General features: G+C 42.8%; 1 protein-coding gene across 1 annotated transcript in view; it reads left to right on the top strand.

The window, feature by feature from the left end:
* adgrl1a (adhesion G protein-coupled receptor L1a) overlaps nucleotides 1-21,505 on the top strand; it is a gene marked incomplete at both ends in the record, with an annotated part of 49,565 nt that extends 28,060 nt beyond the window's left edge. The window contains 21 exons of the mRNA XM_083896909.1: nucleotides 525-732; nucleotides 950-1,214; nucleotides 2,715-3,042; nucleotides 4,325-4,618; nucleotides 6,322-6,425; nucleotides 7,441-7,626; nucleotides 7,833-7,871; nucleotides 10,945-11,125; nucleotides 11,260-11,382; nucleotides 12,286-12,494; nucleotides 12,580-12,753; nucleotides 13,270-13,479; nucleotides 13,969-14,189; nucleotides 14,459-14,525; nucleotides 14,673-14,764; nucleotides 14,893-15,061; nucleotides 15,658-15,813; nucleotides 16,911-17,007; nucleotides 19,014-19,136; nucleotides 20,453-20,470; nucleotides 20,601-21,505. Coding sequence (XP_083753035.1) covers nucleotides 525-732; nucleotides 950-1,214; nucleotides 2,715-3,042; nucleotides 4,325-4,618; nucleotides 6,322-6,425; nucleotides 7,441-7,626; nucleotides 7,833-7,871; nucleotides 10,945-11,125; nucleotides 11,260-11,382; nucleotides 12,286-12,494; nucleotides 12,580-12,753; nucleotides 13,270-13,479; nucleotides 13,969-14,189; nucleotides 14,459-14,525; nucleotides 14,673-14,764; nucleotides 14,893-15,061; nucleotides 15,658-15,813; nucleotides 16,911-17,007; nucleotides 19,014-19,136; nucleotides 20,453-20,470; nucleotides 20,601-21,505 — 4,169 coding nt within the window. The remainder of the gene's footprint in view (nucleotides 1-524; nucleotides 733-949; nucleotides 1,215-2,714; nucleotides 3,043-4,324; nucleotides 4,619-6,321; nucleotides 6,426-7,440; nucleotides 7,627-7,832; nucleotides 7,872-10,944; nucleotides 11,126-11,259; nucleotides 11,383-12,285; nucleotides 12,495-12,579; nucleotides 12,754-13,269; nucleotides 13,480-13,968; nucleotides 14,190-14,458; nucleotides 14,526-14,672; nucleotides 14,765-14,892; nucleotides 15,062-15,657; nucleotides 15,814-16,910; nucleotides 17,008-19,013; nucleotides 19,137-20,452; nucleotides 20,471-20,600) is intronic.
* Nucleotides 21,506-24,517: the final 3,012 nt, after the last annotated feature.

Below are 24,517 nucleotides of genomic sequence, written 5' to 3'. Positions count from 1 at the left end.
GCTCCACAATTACTGTTTTACCACCCAGTAGCATAGCAGAGAACCACCGGCCTTTGAAATAATAATAAAACAAATGCACTATCAAATAAAAAGTAGGCCAAAATAAATTAGATTAGAGAGACGACATCTAAGCCACGGCAGCAGCCAGAAGTCTCCCATTTATCATTTTGAGACACTTTCCAACCACAATGCTGATGTTCTACAAATGAGCTTTTATGTGCTCCTTCATTTTAAATCTGATAATGTACCTCACTTCACTCCCCCCCCCCCCTCTGTCTCATTATTTTTCTACTCTTTGTTTCCTTTTCAACTTACTTTTATCTACTCACATCTTCCTTCGATCCCCTCCACGTCCATTTGCTGTTCTGCTATCCATGGGCTCTGGCCTTTTCCTACTTCTTTTCTCCCGCCCCTTGCCATCATCATGGTATATTTCATTCTTACAATGCTTTGTTTTCATTTTCTATGTCTTCCTTTCCCCCTCTTATCCTCCTCTCTGCTCCAACACACCTCCTCTGCTCCAGTCTTTGTGTGTCCTGGGACACTGCTGCGGGTGCAGTCTGCTAGTTCTCAGCAGGAGGCAGAGCACCAGGCAGGGGCATGGTGTAAGGACCCACTGCAGTCTGGTGACCGACTGTACGTCATGCCCTGGACCCCCTATCGCACTGACATGCTGTATGAGTATGCCTCCTGGGAAGACTTCAAACAGAGCAGAGCCACCACCACCTACAAGTAAGGGTGCCCCCTACTGTCGTGGATGATCAAATAGCTCATGCTACTGTATTGATTTATCGTCTTTTGATGTAAAGATGGATGGTGATAACAGAATGGTTCCTATGTGGTGCCAGCCAGCTCAATGTTGGGCCTTCTTCTTGGATTGTGTCATGCAGAGTAATTGACATAATATTTTCTCTGATTTCTTACCACTTATGTGATTCTCTGTCAATAGGTTGCCCAACAGAGTTGACGGCACAGGGTTTGTGGTGTATGACGGTGCAGTATTTTACAACAAGGAGCGCACACGAAACATAGTCAAGTATGATCTAAGGACACGCATCAAGAGTGGCGAGGCCATTATCACAAATGCCAACTACCATGACACCTCGCCTTACCGCTGGGGAGGGAAGTCAGACATCGACTTAGCTGTGGATGAGAATGGCCTCTGGGTGATCTACGCTACCGAGTCCAACAACGGCCGACTGGTGGTCAGCCAGGTGGGGGATGAGATGTGTATTATACATGTCAAAGTCTCATTTTATTAGTCAGAATGACACACACACACTACACATGAATGAGTTACAGTTTAGATTACACAACTGACAAATGAGACAGAGAGATATTTTTTGACCACCAAAAAAGAGGTGCATAAAAATGTTATTCCAAAACTAATCATCAATAGATAAGCATTTGAATTGTTTTTGGAGATGTGGTATAGCGGTGCCACAACCACGTCTTTCTGGCAACAAACGATTTAATGATGTGCAATCATAAAATTGATCGTGTTGATCACCATTTTTGTGCACAAAGTGCTGTCCTCACTTATTGGACAAACTCAAAACACATGAACAATCATATTTTAATATCTGGGGCTTTTTTTTTTTGTTTGTTTTTCGAAAATAAATAAAACTGCAAGTTCACACATAAAAAAAGAGTTTGACTTAATGTCTTGTTCCAAGCAATGCACCCCATTTACAATCACTGTCTTTGACCTTACAAGGAAATCGTTTATAAACAATCCATCTGAAATATCAAACTCGACATGAGATATGAGACTGCAGCATAATGGAGCAACTAAATAAATAAACAAGAAAGTGATCATCATAAAGCAATTGTTTAGATGCACTGGAGTTTTAATATATTTCCCCTTACTCAGAGCGCAGCTCATGCCTCCATATATACAGTAGTTCGAAGCCATATTGAGAAGTATAACAACTAAATACTGATGGGTTATTTACTTTTTAAACGTTGTTAGAAGTGCTTATAAAGCTGTGCTGCTTTGTTCTCCTGTAAGCACGAGGAGAATGAGAAATATTATACCAAGTTATTAAAGATTTTATGGATGCTGCCTTTGATGCATAGTTATGTAAGTCCTGACATTCACCTTTTCTTGTCATCTTTAAAGCAATCAAGCTGTGGAGCTGCTACTTTAACATAACTTTAATTTGTCAAGCTTCTGTAAGAAAGCCTTCAACATACCTTCAAACTGCAGATAAAAAAAGATAGATAGATAGAAAAAAGAAAAGATAAAAAGCAAATGAAAAGAGTCAAAGTTCAACCATAACTAAAACTTCCCCTTAAAGGTGCCATATGTAAGAATGTGGACAAAAACAGTTACTACATTCAAATAAAAAAGAGGTCTTTTAGGTTTCGTTTTCTGACGTAACTGGCAACCCGTGGTTGCTCGGCAGCTGAGACTCTACTGACTGCAATGATTGGTAGACGCCGGTAGGTGGCGCCACATGCCAAAACATGATTTCAAAACATAAACATGATTTGCAGTCTGCAAAAAAACATTTTTAATGCAAATATTTCGTCTGTACTGTTGTTGTTGGTGAGTTCAGTTTGTTATATGAACATTATTCCTGAGTCTCTGTGACATATTAGGAGGATTTTATGGCCAGTTGATTTAGATTTATTACATAATGCACCTTTAAATCTATGATTATTTACATATTAAGTGTTGACTGATTTGAGAATATCGTCTTTGCTCGCAGGTAAACCCTTACACCCTGCGATTTGAAGGCACGTGGGAGACCAGCTTTGACAAGAGGATGGCTTCCAATGCCTTCATGGCTTGCGGTGTGCTTTACGCTGTGCGTTCAGTGTACCAGGACGATGACAGTGAAGCAGGCGGGGACCTGGTGATGTATGCCTACAATACTAACCATGCCCGTGAGGAGCCTGTCAACATCCCTTTCCCCAACCCCTATCAGTACGTTTCCTCTGTGGACTACAACCCGAGAGACAACCAGCTTTATGTCTGGAACAACTACAACGTGCTGCGCTATGCGCTGGAGTTTGGCCCACCAGACCCCACCACAGGTGAGGAGCGATACTACAGAAAGAACACACAGGCAATATTTATTGTTGTTTTTATTATATTTTACAATAATGAGATATTTGCACTGGTGTACAGGGAAATGAAAGTTCCTCTCCTGTTTAGTTTGAGATGTAGAATTACATGTCAGACTCGTGAGGTTTAAAATATAACAAATAATAAGTAATAACTTATTATTGTAACATTTTTTTTATTCCTCAAACCTAAATGACAGTTGGCCTACAGCTGAGAATTACTACCAGACAAAATGATTAATGTGCAACATTATAATACACACCTTGAAGTGTCTTCTTCCAGAAAATAATGTGGAATAGATATTGTCCTTTGGATTTCAACTGACTGCATTTCATTTATGATACATTAATATCCTTATAAAGTGGAATTCTAAGGGAGACTCATTCACTGTACTGTAATACACAATGATGCTTTTTGCTTGACCAGAGAAAATGTCAAACAGCCAAAGCAGAATGTGTTTTTGACTGTTTCTTATCTGACTTTTGGATGTCTCGGATGCCAAATCATTGTATTTCTATCCCCACCCATAGTTACAGTAAAGAACGGCCTCTCAGATTTGACTGCTGTAGCACTTAATATCAACTTCTCTGTGTCATGGATAATGAAAAAGTCTTACAGAAATGATAAGAGGGAGGATGAAATGAGAATACCACACTGCATTTTGGCAGTCCATCAATATAAGAGGGAGGTTTGGATGTACTGTATATCTGAGCTGCATAAAGGCTTGTATAAAGCTCATATTATGCCCAGAGAGAGACAAGGCAGAGACAGACGGGCGGGAGCACTCACAGTTGTGCGCAGACTTAACGTTTGATCAGTCAGGATTTTTGTAGTTGTGATGTGTTGCTTTTATCTTTGCATTAGGTTTGGTTGTTAGTGATGGTGGCTTCACTGATACATTTGATCAATAATTTACTTCTCCCTGACTTGATGCTTTCTTTCCATCTCCTCCCCTGATTCTCCTTATTCCTCAGGAGAAGAGGCTTTGAGAGGCTCAGAAGCGTACATTTGTGACCCCAATTATTATCGGACTAACTTTTGTTCTCAACATCTGAGATACATTTTGCATGCACAAGTGTGTGAAAGAAGTGTGTCCTTCACTTTCTTGATCTTCTTTTTTGGCTTGAGGTCCTGCAGCTCTCTAACAAATCCCTTACATCCTCCTATAACTATATAAATAGCTCCAAATAAATTCATAGCCAAGTTCTAACTCCTCCTCTTTTTTTGTGTGTGTTTCCATGGTTACCTTAGGGCCTCTGACCACCACCCAAGTGACCACCACTCTTCCAGCAAGGCCGTTCACTTCCAGCGCCAGCCCCTCCACTGCCCGTCCTCTGGCCCCCACCTCACGCCCAATCGGCTCCATCAACAAGCACCCTGATCTTCGACCGATCACAGCCACCGTACCCGTCACCCGCCGGCCACCGCAAACCCCACAAGGCCCTGAGCTCCATGTGTGTGAAGCAAAGCTGGTGCGTGGTGTCCAGTGGCCCGCCACGCAGAGAGGAGAAACAGTAGACCGCCCTTGTCCCAAAGGATCTCTAGGTGAGGACAGCCGCATGTGTATGTTTTAATGGCTATGAATTTGTGACCTCTAATGGTGAGACTTGAGATTGTAACAAACAGAGGACTCCGCTCCGCTCACCCCTCCCTCTCCCAAGCACATCAGGGGATTACGGCGGCCTTGGCATACCAGAGAGGATGTCTGTCTGATTTGTTTGCATAGTCGGCTTCCACATCAAAATGTAACAGAAAGCTATTGCTGTTCAGGCTGCTGTAGAAACATGGCAGTGCAAGATGGCCTGCCTTTACCTAAAGTACATATAAAAGGCTTATTCTAAGGCCACAAAAACAAAGATTTACTTAGCTACTTATAGGTAGTGTATTCAAATTCTGACAATAAACTCTCCCGAATGATACACACTGGACCTTTGAAATGTGTGTTCATTTTAATTACACTCATGAATGTGCTCCAAGTGCACACCCACAGTGTAGCATATCTCTGAGCATGTACGCAAATGATCAGCATGTTTGTGCTCTCGCACTTTTTTTTTTTTCTTTTTTCTTTTCTCTGCTGTTGTCTTCCTCTGTCCCTGCGTTGGTCTCACCAGCAGGCACGGTCCCTGCGGACTCGCAGATGAAAGCCCGTGCTCCACAAATGAAAGACTCATCTCCCACAGTAACAGAGCTGATCGAAAGTGGCGAATAATGAAATGAAAGGCTAGACAACACAGGCTTCACCTCCCTTCATACCAGCTCCTATACTGCTAAACACTGCAGCCATCAAAAAGCAATCTTTATTCACAGAAGAAAGACCTCTCCCTCCATCCTTCCCCTAACTGCCTTTCAGTGGCTCTGTAAGTTCCTCTCTTTTAGAACAGCAGTAACGTTAAATTAGCAGCTGGCTTAATTGCCACATTTTGGCTTAGTGCTCAAACACCAATCTGTGGTCGATGGAGGAGAGTATAGACGAAAGTAGGGGTGAAGAGAAAAAGAGAGGGAGAGAGAGAGAAAAAGTGAGTTCGAAATGCAACGCCACATTTGCTCTGATCTTCCTACAGCTAAGAAGTGTTGTTGCATTTTCTGCCTTCTTTGCTCTTCCACTCTGTTAATCTCTCTCTCTCTCTCTCTCTCTCTCTCTCTCTCTCTGTGGTCTCCCTTCTTGCCTTTTCTCTGCCTCATCTTTGTGATTAGACGTCGGTTATTTGTGTTAGCGACAGCAGAGCAGATAGACCCGTCTCTCCTTTTATCCCTGCTTGGTGTCCTTTCCCTGAACCCTCACAACTAAACAGAAAAACCTAGCTGGAAATGAGTGCTGTCAGATGCTGCTTTCTTGTAGCTGACAGTAAAGGATCTTGCCTGATGTCTTTATAGTGGGGGCTTGAGTAAATGTTTCATGTGCATATGTTCCTTTTAAATCATTCCTGTTACGGCATAAAAACCCTGTTTCATATCCTCTCCCCTCACTTTCTCACTGCCCTACAGTCTATTATTTCACCTTTTCTACTTCTGACCCATTAACTCTCCGACTTCTAACTCCACGACCCTCCCTCCCATTTTATTCTCGTCTTCAAACACTTTGAATATTGCATTTTTAAAATTAATTCAAGTCCATTATTCTTCGGTAAAAAAAAAAATGCAGTCATCCCTCTACTGCACACGTCCTCCTTTAATTGCAGACACCTAACACTTAATATCTCTCCATTACTCCCCTGTGATCTGTTTCTTCTCCCTGTATTCATCTCCAGGAATCGCTTCGTTCCAGTGCATGACAGAGCAGGTCATGTGGAATCCGCGGGGTCCTGACCTGAGTAACTGCACTTCCCCGTGGGTCAATCAGGTGGCCCAAAAGGTGAGACCTGGAGCCTTATCCCTTGGCCATGGGTCTGTCTGCTTCCTCTGCCCCACTGCCCTGACCATTCTCCCTGTCCACCTCCACACACATATTAGCATATCACCAAGGCTGCCCTTATTAAAATACAGACTTATTTTAGTTGGCCCATCATTACGAGGCATCTGCTCTCAATAATTAATGCACTGACTTTTTTTTTACATTTTTGTTCGGGTAATTACAGCTAGGTTAAATATTTTTTTTTAAGAATCAGGTTTAATGTTTCGCAGTTTGCAAAGTACCCTGCCTCTTCAGCCTTTCCATCCTAATCTTATAATGGCTTACATATATGCTGTAGCTCAATATCATGCTCTATAGATGATAAACAGTTAGTGTAACTTCACTTACTGCCATTTTAAGCTCTAAACATGCATCTATAATCCGATTAATCCTCAGCTTTTTCCCCTGATCAGATTTCTGAGATGTCCTTGTATCAAAAGTTAAAAAAGTGATTATGACTGCTGAGTCAGCAGCTGCTTTCTGCGATGTACTTAAAATGAGCGCCATACATACCATTGACTGGCTCATTTAAATGTTATTTTCTGTGGGCTTGTGCCTGAATGGGTAACATCCAACATTTTGGAGAAAATAATCCATTGTTCCTAATCCTCTTGCCAAAAATTGGATTTGCACAGTTGTTGCCGAGGGTGTGATTTGCAAGGGAAAACAATGCTATGGAGAATGAAACCCTTACAATTTGTACTACAAGGTCCATCTTTGTTTACAATGATACAAGAGAGGCCAATAATATCTTTTTTTAGGAGAGAGCCTGGGGAAATCTGATCAGTGGACAAACTATTATGCAAACTTTTTTTAAAACTCGGAAACTCAAACACACAAACTGTTTGTATTCCTTCGTGTGCATGTCAACAGTTGTCGGTGTGAATTTTCCAGCCGTTTTAAACATGATTCAACTCATTAAAGCAAATTTGTTTCACTTATCACTTTACGTGCATGCGTGTGTTTCGATGAGCAGATAAAGAGTGGAGAGAATGCTGCCAACATCGCTGGAGAGCTGGTGAACCACACGCGGGGCAGGATCCAGGCTGGAGACGTCAGCTCATCTGTGAGACTGATTGAACAACTTCTGGACATACTGGACGCACAGCTTCAGGCCCTGAGGCTGGGAAACAAGGAGGCCGCCACACGGAACTACAACAAGGTATAAGACCGTGAAGACACACACACACACACACACACACATTATGCCCATGCTATAGGCTGTTTAATTCAAGCATTACAAAGAGGGCTGAGGTTAATGTGAATTTACCCTCCCTGGTGCACATGCAAGGACCAGTGAGTTTTTAATTTAGAGTTTTTTTTTTGTGTTCAGCAATTCTATTCAAGCCTTTGTTTTCTTCCTTCCAGCTCCAGAAGCGAGAACGGACCTGTCGAGCCTATATTCAGGTAGCTTTTCTCTTTTATCTGCATACTTTACATTCCCGTCGAGTCGGACTGCTCTATGACTTAAAATAACTCCGGGAAGATAAATCCTGGAGTAAACTGGGCTTGTAGATGAGATTCCTTTGGCTTAGTGCTCAGTATCTTGATTTATATTTCCCTTTGAATCATTACTTATGGGATTTCTGGTTTGGTGTAACTCCTGGCAGACACGGTGTACAGTGTTAAAAATGGTTGGTGTGGTATTTCCCAGAGCAGTGAAAGTCGATTTGTAGTTTTTCCTATTGCTCGCGGTATTCTCATCTTTGAGACGTGGGTTCAGCAAATGTGGGAATCAAGAGTCTGTGACATAATTTGAGCTTTGTTGCACTGTGACAGAGCCTAAAAGTGTAATATTGGCACTGGCTTCATTGTGTTGCACAATAAGGTACAATATATATGTGGGGCTGAGAAAATGTAATTAGAGGATAGTGTAAGAGGTTTGTGTTACTCCTCCCTTATGTGCTTTTTCAATATTTGTGCAATATCTGTGGTTCTGAGAAAGCTGTAATCCAATATCATGAAAAAGGCCTTGTGTATGCTTCTCTGTAATGATGAAATGCAGCATTCTGCAGCACACAGGCTTTTGTGTCTTGACCTGTCTGCAGCACACTGTAATATGACACCACATCTTCTGATCTCTGGTGGATGAAGTAAAGGCTGCTGCGTAGTATGTAACTCGACCATTATTTTTTGTCACCAGTAGCAAGCCGGCTCAGTATAACCCCACTGATCATAGGATAAACCAAAAAAAAACCTCCATCTTTGTCTTCTGAGGCAGTGGAATACTGTTGCATCATTCACTTTAGTAACAGCAATGCTCTATACAGCAGTCAATCCTTCATTCTGAGAGGCCTGAGCAAAAGAATTACATGATTCATCAGGCAGGCTACTCCAATAAATTGGATAGCTGATACAACCATCAACATTGCCATTAAATGAATTGTAAGTGTGAAATAGAAAGGTAATATGTCTGTAATAAATCCAGTGCAGGGGAGTGGGGAGTTTTTTTTGGCAGATTGCAGTGATGACTTTGTACTTAGAAGTGCTTGATTGTAATGTTACACATCTCACAATGCGTGACACCAAAATGAATAATTATCATGAAATAAGTGATAATTGCTAAATGGGAGCAAATTATCAAGTCACATAATTTGTGGCAGTAGACAAATTAAGATGTCAGTCATTCTTTGACATACAAACATATATCTCTCTCTATATATATGGTTCTGTGTGTATACATGAAATATAAAGCTAAGTAAAAAAGAGTGAGATACAAAAATAAACCAATTAATTTTGTTATAATACGTAATAATAACCAAATTACCCTACTTATCACTACCTAATATGCTATTATTACAGTGAAATTCTGAATGACTGTAATTCTGCAAATTATCATTTTTACCAATAAACGAATAATTGTTATATTATCTTATCTACCGTTCTTGCATTGAAAAGCATCTTGACTTTATGGTTATATTACACCTATTTGGTCATCACTGAGTGAAAACACAATAAGATACACAATGAACGTTATACTGTTTATACTGCAGCCATTTTAGGTAACAGTAGGAAAATCACTGGTGTAAATAATCAAATTAGTGATGTTCCATTGAGCATCTGTGCATGCTGGTTCACTGCCACTGATCTACATGAACTGAACACAGTTATCATTTATATGATCGGTGTCACCTGTGCTTTTCACTGCTACAAGATGCCAAAATGGCTGCTACGCAAAGGACCCATTACAAAGTCCTCTGTGCCCTAAATCACGTCATCATGTTTCCCTGTCTTGCTGATCAAGAGAATAAGCATGAATAAGTGTTAGAGCCATATTCACACCATGCGCGTTATCATACGATTGGAACAAATCTGCGTAAACCGCAGTAAAAAGCAGCAAATTGCTAGTTTCCAACCATCGCATTTTCGTACCAAGCGCCCACGTCATTTACGCAGCAAATGCACTTGCATCTCATCAGAAGTCCCGTGGGTGTGCTGGTCTTAAAATGAGGTGTGGTCAGGCGCAATGTTGGCACAATGTAATCTTAAGGGAAGTGGAAAGCCATTAGACAGGCAGGTTTCACAGTCCACATACACTTTACTTGTGTCACACACGGGGGGACGAGCTTCATCTCCTCCTCCTCCTCTTCCTCATCAGTTAAATGCATTTTGTTTGTCAGTGCATTTCTTTACACTGTGCAGTCTAATGATGGAACAGAGGGTCAGTAGGCCGAAGACCACATACTCATTAGCGTGGCGCTGCTGCTGGGACTGCAGCCCCCTTCTGTGAGTAAAAAAAAAAAGTGCACAGAAAAACAGGCGCATCATTCGTCCTCAACGGCAAGGTTACAGGACTCATATCTGCTACTGTACTTCCGTCTCCTCCTCCTCCTCCCCTTCATGTGCAAACTGTTATGCTGATGCAGCCGAGAATCCAAATCCGAACTAGCAGAGTTTCTCATACATTAGTACCAACGCTACGTGTCGTGTTAAATATAAAACAGCAATAATTTGAATCGCAGCTGCACATCAGGTGCTTGTTCTTAATCTAAAACTTGTTGTTGGCACATTTCTGTAAACCTTTTTTTTTTTTTTTTTTTTGCATTTTTCTATCTCCTCAGATCTCTTCTCCAGTTTCCTGCATTCACCATTTAAATAGCAATGTACCAGGCACACACGCACCTGGCATTTAGTTCAGTTTATTTTTTAGTTTGGTTTATTTTTACAGAAACAAATAGCATGAAACTCAGAAGGGAAGAACAAAAAACAAATATTAAAATGTGCTAGGAGAGGTCAAGAAGCCACAGGCTGTCCTCCCTTAAAAAAAATAAAGACTAAAAGCTGGTAACTAAGAAACAGCATAATGTATAGAAAAATACCAATAGCAATAACACCGGAGTTGCCGTAATGAGCTTGTGCTTTAGATTGTCTAAACATGTCCCCTGATCCGTGACAGTACATAAGCTGTACATTATTGCTTGTTCCTTGTTGACTGTTTGGGTTTTTGTGTACCTAGTGACAAACCTCTTGTATGTGACAGGCGGTGGTACAGACAGTTGACAACTTGCTGCGCCCTGAGGCTCTGCAGTCGTGGCAGGACATGAACAGCACAGAGCAAGCTCACACTGCCACAATGCTGCTGGACGTCCTCGAAAAGGGAGCTTTCTTGCTGGCCAACAACATGTATGGGAATCGCTTTTCTGACCGAGCGCCCAGCATTGGTAAGTTAGCGTTATTGACGGCGGGTGTAACGGATGAAACACAACGTGATCCACTGTCTGTGGGAGTGTTTTGAATCTTTAACAAACGCAGATGTCGCCCTAAAGTTTTCCTTGTCCTGTGTTTCCTCTGCCAGATCTTGAGGTGCATGTTCTGAACACAGAGATGGACTTGCAGGACTTATCCTTTCCACAGAATTACGCCAGTGACAGCACCATCCAGCTTTCAGCCTCCACGATCAAACAGTACAGTCGCAACGGTCAGCAACCCTTACCCCTGCCTCTCTCCCTCCATGCCCCCCCCCATGACGATGCTGTCCACTCTCTTATGTTTGTATGAATCTGCATGCAGTTGACTAAGTTACTGGGTCATAATAACAGGCTAATCAGATTAAATTAAAAGAAAAAAAGCGCTGAGACAATTTCTTTTCCTGATGGTTTCTTAACAGCAGTCTTAATAGAATAGCTGGGGAGGCGTGTAGATTACAATCGGCCCCAGTCTGACAGAGCAATCTCAGCACTCCCTGTCTTCCCCATTCCATTCCCTCGCTCCGTCTCTCCGCCATCTTATCCCCTTCTCTCATCTCTGTTGTTTCCAGCCCTCCTCCTCCCACCCCACCCTGTCGTTCCCCCATTCCTCCGCTTCCCTCCACGGCCCCTCATCCCCTTCCTTCTCTGTTTTCTGTCTCCACTTGGCTCTGCAGTGGGAAACGAGATTAGAATGATTGAAACAAACGCACATGAAATATTCATATGGAATAATAAGAGATCTGTGAATGCTTGAGGGATGAATGTTCCATTGCCCTCCACATTAAATCTCTCTCTCTTCCACCAGTCAAAATGAAACGGTCCTTACCATCATTCTAACCTTCACTAACTCTCTCTCTCTGTCTCCCTCTTGCTCGCCCTGTCACTCCCTACTCTCTATCTCTGTCACTCTTGCTTCCATTACCATATTATTCCCCCATTTCTGCATTTGGTCTTTTTTCCCCATCCCTCCCTCCTCCCCTTTTATCATTCTGTCTGTATCTCCATTTTCATATATAAAATCCTGCCTTTTTATGCTTTTTTTTTTTATTATTTCTTTCCCCTCTTGTTCTTACGTTGTCTGTCTTTCATTTGACTCCCTTTCATCTTTTTTTTTTTCCTCCATCGCTGTGCAGGACAAGTCAAGGTGGTGTTCGTTCTCTATAAAAACTTGGGATCTTTCCTGTCCACTGAGAATGCCACTGTGAAAATGGAAGTGGACGGGTCAAGCCACGATAAGAAGAGACTGGCGGTCAACTCCCACATAATCGCTGCCTCTATCAACAAAGAGTCCAGCAGAGTATTTCTCACTGATCCGGTGGTCTTCACACTCAAACACCTGCAGGTGACCTAATTCAGTCCATTTTCACTCTCAGACTCACGTTCACATTTTCCATCATTCCACTTACAGTGTTCTTCATTTGCTTTAGCTGGAGAATTATCACACACCGAACTGCTCCTTCTGGAACTATTCGGAGCGTTCCATGACGGGACAGTGGTCGTCGCAGGGCTGCAGGCTGTTGGACACCAACAGGACACACACCACCTGCTCCTGCAGCCACCTCACCAACTTTGCGGTGCTCATGGCTCACCATGAGCCCGATGTAAGTAAACAAGGGCGTGGCAGAGACGCGGTTGAAAAGGGAGCAGCGTAATTTATGCAGACGTTCATTCATGCGAGTATTAGCGTTCGCTCGCTCTCACTCACTCACACACCCGCACACGCATTCACATTAATGTACCCTCTCAAGGCTGACAAGCTCTTTGTTTTGAATTTTCTGACAGGAAAGGAACATGCTTACAAATTCATGTCCTGCTACTTCTAGCTGACATCCACATGAATTTGAATGTCGTGTATTTTTCGGGACATCTTGTCTCTTGTCTCTACATTTTAGCTCCTTGCATATATTTACAAATATTAAATAAAGCAGTTTTGTTCTTTTCTCTCCCCTCCCTCTCATCTGTCTATCTATCCCTTATTGTTTCATTCTTTCCACTGTTGTCCTGTCTATCCTCTTCTGCCTCCCCCTCACATCCTGCTCTCCTTTTATTCTGTGACTGCTGTGTCCCCGTGCCGTGGTTCTAACCATTTTCTTTACCCATCTCCATCTGGACCTCAGTACCAGGGGCGGATGCACGAACTGATCCTGTTTGTGATCACCTGGGTTGGGATTGTCATCTCCCTGGTGTGTCTAGCCATCTGCATCTCGACTTTCTGCTTTCTGCGGGGCCTTCAGACGGATCGCAACACCATCCACAAGAACCTCTGCATCAACCTCTTCATTGCAGAGCTGCTCTTCCTCATCGGCATCGACAAGACAGAATATCATGTGAGTCCACTGCCATATTTTAGTCCGATATCAAGGAAATTGGTTTTCTCACATATGAGTCGGGTTGATTTCTTGGATATTAAATGTATGACTCAGTCTTCTCTGGTTTTACCGTTTCCTTTATTAAACTGAATCACAACTTCAGATTAGCTTTGATGTTTTTCCAACTTGAAACCGACATCATCCAATACACCATACAATACAACGTTTGTGACAACTTTTTAACTTGAAAGGTGTGAAACTGAAAATAAGGCAGTGTTTTACTACATCACAACTACAGCTGAATGATATGCACAGAGCCAGTCACCCAGGAGGCAGCTTTTCATTTTTCCTCTGTGAACGTCCAAAACTTCCACCATATTCTAAGTGTCTGACTCTGCTCTATCTCCTTCTATTTTTCACTCAGATATTTGCCTTGATCTCAACTGTTCCTCCTCCTTCATCTTAATATTTTCATTCCTCATCTCTCTCTGTGGCTGCTACCCCCAGATTGCCTGTCCCATCTTTGCTGGCCTTCTGCATTTCTTCTTCTTGGCTGCCTTCTCCTGGATGTGTCTGGAGGGTGTGCAACTTTATCTCATGCTGGTGGAGGTCTTTGAGAGCGAGTACTCCCGCAAAAAGTACTACTATCTGTGCGGCTACTGCTTCCCTGCACTGGTGGTGGGCATCTCCGCGGCCATAGACTACAGGAGCTATGGGACCAAGAAAGCGTACGTGTGAAAACAGGCCTTTTGCACCTGCAGATTGACAAGTAGGATTATGCTATTCCCCCAGCTGGAAATGCAATATGCAGTGCTGTGTAAACTGCTCTTGCACCTCCCCCCGGACTGACTTTTCTGAACACACTTAGCCAAAGCCTGATGATTAGCCTTCATATGATAATCCGCTGAGACAGGGAAAAAGCGTGTGTATATGCCACTCTATGTGTGAGTGCATGTGTTTTTTGTAACTCTCTTTCCTCTCATTTGCGTCACTCCAGATGCTGGCTGCGAGTGGATAACTACTTCATCTGGAGCTTCATTGGACCCGTTTCATTTGTAATAATGGTATTCACTTTACACTATGATTGCCCTTTTATTTTGATATCACACTATAAAAGTGTATTAACAGTGTTTGGTTCTCTTTTTTTTTGGGTGGAAAACTGCAAAAGTTCATTACATGGTTATTTGACTCTTCATATCCTCTGCCCTTAGCTCAACCTCATTTTCCTCATAATCACTTTGCACAAAATGATTCGCAACTCTTCAGCTCTCAAACCTGACTCCAGCCGCCTGGACAACATTAAGTGAGTGTTGTGGAAGTTGTTTTTTTTCCCTCCAGTAAAAATGAATGTATATGATAAATCACCAAAGTATCGGGTCGGTTGGAATATGTTATATTTAATTAATATTTGTAATTTTCCAAATCCATTAGGTCCTGGGCTCTGGGGGCCATCACCCTGCTGTTCTTGCTGGGGCTGACGTGGGCTTTTGGCCTCCTCTTCATCAATGAGAACACAGTGATCATGGCCTACCTCTTTACCACCTTCAATGCCTTCCAGGGCATGTTCATCTTTATCTTTCACTGTGCGCTGCAGAAAAAGGTGATGGATGGACTATGCACACATACAGTACTGTGCAAAATCTCATAGCACCACCAGCTTTGTTGTTTTTATGTTGGTCAATTTCTGTGGTCATTGGCATTTAGATTGGAATGACGTGACAATCAGTTAAACTCATTTTCACGTGTATGTAATGCCCTTTTTAAACCTTTTTCACAGCAGATTTTTCTACATGAATTATTAAGAGAAATGCACGTTTTACCAATAGTGGGTTTTATAAAAGCCAGGGTTGTTATTTTTCAAGTGTAAGGGCAGGTCACACTAACTTTGACACTATAACCTGTTGAAGCTATTTTCTACAAACTACATACATGTTTCCCATTTTCCGGATTTGTTCCAAGAAAGTGATTGAGAAATAATTATACTGTATGACCGTTATAGTGTTGCTAAAACCATAAATCTAATGGTCACCTTAGACATTTTCACAGTATATATGCTCAGTTCATTTTGCTGTAGCTGTCTGTTAAAAGCCTCTCTTGCACAGCATAGACTAAACTTAGTGTTGACAAGTGGCTTTGAATTCTCCTCACAATGATGATTTCTCCTTTTTTTCTTTTTTTTTTTTCTTGTTCTTTCAGGTCCATAAGGAGTACAGTAAGTGTCTGCGTCATTCTTACTGCTGCAGCAGCACCTCCACCACCAGCTCCCACGGCTCCCTGAAGAACTCAGGCCTGCGTGCCAACAACCGCTACTACAGCGGTAGCCAAGCTCGCCATGCAGCAGCCCACAGACAGGTGCAGGCAGGAAGGACTCACATATACAATGCACACGTAGAGTAACACACACACACACACAATGCCGGCATTCTTATTTGGTTGTCTCAACGCATCAGTCAGAAAACTGTTTGAAAAGTAAATCTGCTGGTGCAGCAAAATGATTTAGGTTTTTGTTTTTTGCTCTCGCAGGGATGGAATGATAAAAAAAGGCTTTCTCTTGAATTAAATGTTTCAAAATGGTGTCTAAACACTAAATAAATAGCTGTTGAAACAGGGGAAATTTCCTCAAGCTGCTGATTACATTTTTGTTTGTATAAACTGTTGTGGAAAGAATTCTGAAGTACAAACTGAGTGTATTTGTGTGGGTCTGATTGCTAATCAATATCAATGACTCACCCATTACTTTGATAAGCACTTTAATTTACTTCACTTCTTTTGAGCCCACAGCCATTTTGTTTCCATTTGTCAATTTAAATAAAGGTGTGCATCGAGAGCCTCAATGCCAACCCTATATTTTACTCTTAATGACAGAGCAGTATTGATATGTAATACCATTATAAATAATGTGTTCATGAGTTGATTCACTTGAGACACTGGCACAATCAGCCACCTTGCTCACCCCTGATGTGAATAGTTTACTTTTATGGTTCCATCCATTCCTGGCAGCCTCTGTGCTTACCAGAGTAGATGACTCATTAATGAAAAAAATATTCTTTGCCATCTGTGTGCTATATATAGACAACATAAGTCCCGTATATGCTAGCATATGTGTCATGGTGCACAAACGCACACACACAACAACACACGATGAACTGAACAGCCTTTCCTACAAAGTGAATAAGACGCCACTGTTCACTATTGGAGTCGTGTCTTACATATTTCAAGTTGATTTTCTCCCTAATAATAACTTCACATAACTGTGTGCCCTTTCACCCGGCACCTCAATCTCTTCATCTGACATGTTTGTTTGTCTGTTCTTTGTGGATGAGAGCCAGGCCCACAGTTTTGATTACAGCAGCCCCACTGAGTTACAAAGTCTACCCGCCGTGTTTCTAAATTTAACTTGTCTGTTGTCTGTTTTCCTGCCACTCACTGTGCTCTGCTCCCTCTTCCAGAGTCGGATCCGCAGGATGTGGAACGACACGGTTCGGAAGCAGACAGAATCTTCTTTTATGGCGGGAGATATCAACAGCACCCCGACCCTCAACCGTGGTGCGGCCTACTTTCATTACTGCTGTGCTCCCCCTGTGTTCAATTAGAGAGAGACTTATGATTATAATTACCACCTATAATGTCTTACACAGGCCATTGAAATGCGCACTTTGGTTTAGGCAGACACTGCCAGCCATTTTGTACTTATTTAAATTGATCATACCCAAACACACATCCATAAATCCTTAGCCTGATTGCAGCCCCCTCTAAATGCTATAAAACAAACAGCACATGAATAGCTTAATTATTTGAGAAGAAGTGGAAAATGTACGCGAAGTCACTGATTGTGTTTCCCTCAGCAACTAGTGGCTGCAGTCATCTGTGACACTGAGGTGATCAAGGTTAGCTCAGGTTTCTGGATTCAGGAGAGGGCGTTGATGATGACACAGAAGCAGTCGCTAAATCAGCCGACGTTCTCTATGCTAATGTCATCCATTTGGTTTTTAATGAACTGATTAGTGTGTGAGCGAACAGGGGGTAATTATTCTAATTGAGGAGAGTGACAGGAGCAAGGCGGGGGGTGAGGAAGAGGGGTGCTATGACTGAGCTGGTGAGATGGATGAGGTGTGTGTTTTTTGTCTGTGGCTAAATGGGTCGGCTCACTTTTGGAAGGGGGGAGTGGGCTTTTCGTCACAATAGAGCAATCACCACCAGGCCTGGAGGAGACGCAGTGTGGATCACTCCATGTTGCACCGTCAAACACAAACAACTGTGCTGTGAAGCCTTTATTGTCTGTGCTTCCGTGAAAAGTTTGTCACTTGGCACAAAGTGAAAGACAAAGAGGAGCGAGGGAGGGAGGGAGGAGAGATAAAGAGAAATGTAGAGAGATGCTATCAATAAAAGAGGCTGAATGTGCCGAAGAAAGGCTGCGTTTATATCGCTGGCATCTTGCATCTCTTTAATTTCTCCACCTTACTTCTTTAGGAACCACAATCTCAGCTTGAGAACTGTTGTGTATCTAGAGGACAAAGCATTTAGTACACACACACACACACACACACACACACACACACACACACACACACACACACACACACACACACACACCCTCCCAAGTGTACACCCTGATTCCCTTCACCGTACTTTCCTCCCTCTTTAAGCTACTTCTTTTTTTCTTCAGGATATTCCTATGAGAGGCAGACAGACTGCTATAATCCCAACTAATTTGGTGGTATCTGAAAAAATTCTGGCATTAGGAATTGATGAAATGTGGTTGAGTCAAGACACAGTAGAGCGAGCCAGAGAACGGAGGGAAAGGGGTTTTTGTGTGGCATGCCAGAAAGATGGACAGGGGAAGTATAAGAGGATGGAAAATGACAAATAAATAGCTGTGTGTGAATGCATATTTTATTTTTTTTTAGAATTCCCTTCTCCCATGCTGTGCAATGAACGGTAGGCGTGAGACCCGATGGATGTACTTTGCCTTGGACTACTCTCCGTCATGCTGTCCTATTTTTAATTTCATGGCATTTCTATTCGACTTGCCTCAGGCTGAAACCATACATGGGCATTATACAACATTCGCAGTGTGCCATTTCTTTGAATTATATTTGTCTTGTACTGGCATTCACATTTCACTGTGAAATTAACTGTTTTTCAATGGCTGCACCCCTAGACTACATAATGGCATGCATTACTGTTCTCCCCCTTCTGACTACATTGTCAGGAGCCAAAGGGAAGAAATGTATGGCAACGCTCCAGGCAGTACCTCGTTCGTATGCAATTGTATTTTTACCCAAAGGTTACAATCAGCAGACATAAACATCGCAGGGAAATAGTATAAAATACATTACTCCATAAAACACTGGCAAAACAAAAAATAACCCCATCTGAATAAACAGTAAATATTCCTGTGATTCCAGATGTTATTACTGAGTCTGGAAATGTGACTTTGTGTGCAGCATTTCTGATTGCGCTTGCCTTGCACACACTTGAGATGAATATAACAGCCTGTTAGGGATTCTATTCATTTTTTTTTTTTTTTTTTTCATGTTTGTGTCTTACAGCAACTATGGGCAACCACCTTCTGACAAACCCTGTGTTACAAACCCGCACTGGTACTTCTCCTTACAACACTCTGTTGGCTGAGAGCTTCACCCCACCTTCACCCGGGGTCTTCAACTCTACTGGTTAGCTCTTCATAATCACTCCAGCCTATGTGTGCCGCCTTGATAGTGTTTGTATGTCGATACAATATGCACTCAGCTTGAATATCTTCTGTCTGTCAGTAGTTTGAGTGCTTGCACATGTTTGAGTGTGTGTGTGTGTGTTTGTGAGCATGTGGTTATTTCAGTGTGTAGCTGTCAGATGGATTCACAGAACAGTGCCAGTGCCAGACACTGCCTATAGTCTAACCAGCCATCTGGTTAGATCTTGAGTCTCAATAAGAACAGCCACACACTGATTAGAAGTTTAGCTACAGTTGTGATTGCCAGAAATTTCAAGGACAGTTTTCACGTTTCTGGGCAGAAAAAATGTGTCGGCTCAAATCACGATAGTCGTAGAAAGGAATCAGACAACTCCAGTGGCCAGAGACGGTCCATCTGGATGTAGGTCAGTCTGGCGTGAGTGCTTACTGTATGTATGTGTTGCTTTTATCCCAGAGTGGGGCTCTTTAAAGGGCCAATTATATCGCATTGCCGCATTCCCATTGCACTCGTCGGTTTTCCGGAATTGCTGCATTGGATATGTTTTGGTAATTGCTCCATGACGATACCCGTGTTCACTTTGTAAGGGAGAACTGACTTTGTGTGGCTGAGTGTGCGCCCGTGGAGTATCAGGCCTCGTGTCAGAGGACTGAAATTTAAGGCAGGGTTTCTGTTGAATATTTTAAATCCTCTCTGCACAATACGTCAAGCCTGATGGCCACAGGCCCGGCAGCTGAGACATTTTTAGAAGAGAGTGGGAGAGGAAGGAGGGAGAGCACTTCATTAGAATGTCTAATTACCCTCACTACCAACGAATAAGAGCGTTGATTAAAGCCAAACTACACATGAATTCTAAACCTAAACATGCATCTCACTGTGGCTTTTACTCTGTGGTTTTTGATTGCACAACATGTTTGGTGTACTGACAGAAATATTCAATAAACATTTCAATCACTGTACCATTTTTTTTTTTTTTTGCATGAATTATGTTTATATCTAGTTCTCACTCAAAGTAGTAAACAGATATCAGGTATTTTAACATTTGCTGTGTCTAAGATGTAAATGTAGGGAAATTGAGTCAAACAAACAGGTTTAAATGTCCATAAATTAAAATTAATGTGGAGATGGGAGGTTAGATGTGAGAGAAAGAAAGAATTGAAAGGAATGGATAATGATATTGTTTGTTGCTCCAAAGGTTCCAGTGATGCGTCAAGTTATTTTAGCATCATTAAAGAAAACTTACTGATTTGTGTCTTTTATTTTATTTACTCCACATGACACGTCTCTGGGATGCGCAGGAACCTTTCGTGATCCAAGTAAGTCTAACTCACTTTTGTCAGATCAGTGTCAGATAATTCAGGCATTTTCCATCTGATATTTATTCTTTTTCTCTTACTGACATTTCAATACAAAACCCTCTGACTACCATTTCTTTTGTTTGGGTAGAGAGCACGCTATCTAAGGCCCGTGACCCCTGTGGGATGGAAACACTGCCCTTGAATGGTAACTTCAACAACAGCTACTCCCTGCGCAGCGGCCCAGGGGTTGGAGGTGGGGGCAGCTGTGACTTTCTAGGTACTGGAGATGGAGACAGCCCCCCACCACTCCTCAATTCCCGTGGCTCAGAGGCCCTGGGTGGTGGAGGCATTCGTCGTAACCTCTCTGATGCGGCAGCCTTCGAGAAAATGATCATCTCGGAGCTTGTGCACAATAACCTTAGAGGCGGTGGTGGAGGCGGTGACGTAGGGGACAGAGTGTGCGGCAGCTTGGCCAGGGGACGTCCTCACGGTGGGGTTGGTCGGGGGACAGTGGGAGTCGGGCCAGAGCCGTCTATGGGCATGGAGGAAGACGAGGACTATCTGAGAGAGGGGAGGCAGCGTACCCCGCAGGATGTGGAGCTACTTTATAAAGCTCTGGAGGAGCCCCTGTTATTGCAGCGAGCCCAGTCTGTTCTTTACCAGAGCGATCCAGAGGAGTCAGAGAGCTACCCGGCTGACCTCACTGAGAGCCTGGGCCACAGTGGTCACAGTGGCCAGAGTGCTGGCGGGCAGGGAGGCAACAGAGCGCCAGACTCTCCTGCACGTGACTCCCTGTACACCAGCATCTCTAACCTGCGAGACTCACCTTACCCTGACAGCAGTCCTGAGCCCCTGGAGGTGGTGCCCCGCTCAGCCCAGCCCCCCGAGGAGCTGTACTACAGCTCTGGGAGGCCTGCTTTGGGGTCTCGTGGGGCCCCCATGCAGACCTTCTACCAAGCCCCACTGCGGAGACCAAGTGGGGAGGGACACCTGGCTCAGGAGCCTGTTCACAATGAGGGAGACGGACAAATGCAGTTGGTCACCAGCCTGTGACTGAAGCCTGAAGGAGGAATTTGGGGACTAATGTAATGGAGAATCGCCTCCGAGCCTGCCTCGTTCTTGCATCTCTTCACTTTCTGCTTGTTTGGTTGCCTTTCTTTCTCTTGACATTTATTTAACTAACAGATGAGCAAACAGAGTGACCTTCAGAGGAAGTTGTGGCTGACTCTGCAGAAGCAGCTTTTATCTTAAATGCTCCTCTGTCTTATGGAGATGATTGATGGGTGTTTTTCAGCAGAGCCTTCATATACTTTCTCCAACACAGTCCTTCCTTGTTCCTTTGCTACCCCAAGGCCAAGTCCAGCACTCTGAATGTACCCATTCACCCCCTATACCTTCAGATATTTTGAAACTTTCAAACTTTGTTTAAGTTTTTTAATGTAATTTCTCCTCAGACCTGCCTCCAGAGATGGGAATATTGTTTTATATTTTATCTCATTCCCTCTTCTTACCTTCCATAGGTCTTTTTCGAGTCATTATTTGATAGGAGTAGTTAGCTGTGAAGACAAGGGAATATAGTACACTATGATAACCTAAAAAATGTCTCACAGAAAGCTCTTCATTGTTGCCAAAAATATCTTTTATTGAGCCAGAACAGAAACTAGAACACACAAGACAAACACACACACACACACACACACTCAAACTCAGAAGTGCTCATTAAAGCACATTAAACGTGAAAACAGTACTCCTTCAAGGTAAACGGGAGCAAGAGCTCTTGTCCTGAGCTGGCAGTGGGAGCTATTTCAGTGTTGCCTTCATCTTCTCTTGTGATTAATCGATGATGATGGACAGAAGTGGAGTAGAGGCAGAGATGGGAACTGAAGAGGCGTGGCACCACCCTTCCAGAGCAGGAAAACCTGCACCCATAAGACTGGCCAGTCCTCTCCGCTGTTCTCTCTAGTTATTTGCTTTAGGCATTTGAAAAGTGAAAGGACTGCCTTGCTATTGTTTTGAAGAGAGTATTCATCCTCTAGTGGCTGTGGGCGAAGACTGGCGTCACCCCTATCCCCCGTGTACTTTGCTGTTAGAGCATAGACAGTTGAAGTGGACTTGTTTCCTGTGTGTGGCTGTGACAACCAAGACTGTAGACATTGCGAACACACTGGTCAACCAATTGGTATATACCATGTACATAGGAACCACACATGAAAATCTACTTTATTCCTGCTATGTAAATAGAGACACCAGATGATCAAAAGCAACAAAAAGTAACAAAAACTATGAAAAATAACTTCTTGTACTGCAACAAACAGCCAAAAGAAAAAATAAAAATGTTTTGGAGTTTGTGACCTGAATGATGCACTCTATCTCTCTCCCCTGTTGCTCTTCTTTGCCCCATCACTGTGCCATTCAGTGAAATTCCTTGGTGATCCAATGGAGAGAGAGAGAGAGATTATAAGTTGTAGTAGATTTTTATTCATACAAAAAAAAGAACACAAAAAAATCCTGGTACAGATTTTATGTAATATAATCCATTCTGTGTTGTTAATGTTTGATCTTTGACATTTCCAGGGTGCAATTGCCGAAAGCAGCGTTGGGGCGGGAGGTGTGGGGCAAGCGAGATAGATGTCACCAAATGTCATACTGTGCCTCACAGGGACATCAAAGCATTGTGGGTTGACAAAGACATCTATAAAGTGATATGGTTGGTTTTGTATTATTTGACAGATATAACCAGATTACATACTTTTTAATACCATGGCTTTAGCATGTATGGTTATGATTATTTGTTTCGCTATCAGAGAATATTGCATTTTGCTGTTTCTTAAAGACAGTTTCAGCATTACTCCAGAGCCTAATGTGACAATTCATTCATTTCCTGTGTGCATGTTGTGTTGAAGTATGAATGTGTGCGAATGGCAGCTTGTGTGTCAAGATAATGTGTGTATGTGTGTGTGTGTGTGTGTGCGTCTGCCAAGCACCAGATTTTTGTATGGGCACACGCATTTGAAAAGATATTTTTTTTGTGACGTGAATTGAATGCACATCAGATGACACTGCGATGCTCATGGCTGAGAGCTGCCATGACTTCTCCGCCTCAAATGGAAGCTGGTCTTGTCGTGGCGTTGGGGAAGGACAGGAGGGATCGGACCGCCTTGGGAGACGTGAGTTCCCCCTATGCCATTAAAATGACAAATTGCGTTGACTGATTGGGAGGAACATGTTTCCAATATGCCACCTTATGCAAGCGACATGTTCGAGCTGTCAAGAGAGTGCCACTCATTCTGACCTTTACACAAAATGAGAGCTTGCCTTCTGCTACGCTGTATTTATAGGTATTTGTTATGGTTTATCAGTTTTTATGTATGTTTTTGGAATATTCATTCACACTGGTTTATTCATTGCAATTTTTTTTTTCACTTTTTCGATCTCCCTCATAAACCTGCAGCAAATGAGAGAGTGTGGTGTGTGTGTGTGTGTGTGTGTGTGTGTGTGTGTATACGGAACGTGAGAAGAAAATAGATGCATCCGCTGCAGTGTGACATTTGGCTGGTACCTGACTGTCCTACTTCTAAGAGAACCCAAAGGACAGCTTTTAGCTGTGGCTTCCGCAGCTACAAGAGAGAGAGGGTCAAGGACAGATAAGGGAGAGGGATTACAAGGATTTCCCACCATTTATTCCTGTTATTTAATTCGTTTTTATAACATTGTACGGGCTACAGAGTGCGACGTGGCTCAGAAAGAGGGTACTAGTATCGTCCCTTCCCTTGAGCCATAGGGGGAAAGTGTGTAATACTGGTTTGAGTGTGCATGACTGGGATTTGCAGCAGACCCTGTGAGTTTTCTGTACATGCACACATATCCTGCTCTGCAGCAGAGACAGACCCTTTAGAAGTGTTGCTCTCATGGCTCAGTTGTTGGGGAGCCGCACTGTGGCAGCACTGACTGGTCAGCTGAGGACAACTGAATGTATTTTAACAAGCAGGACTGAAGATGAAACGATTCACTCCAGGGTGGAAGTGTTAATGGGAAACACAAGATGGCCATCATCTTTATCCTCAT

Source organism: Microchirus variegatus (assembly GCF_963457635.1).
Source record: "Microchirus variegatus genome assembly, chromosome: 10".
Lineage (NCBI taxonomy): Eukaryota > Metazoa > Chordata > Actinopteri > Pleuronectiformes > Soleidae > Microchirus > Microchirus variegatus.
This window is presented reverse-complemented; position numbering and strand designations above follow the sequence as displayed.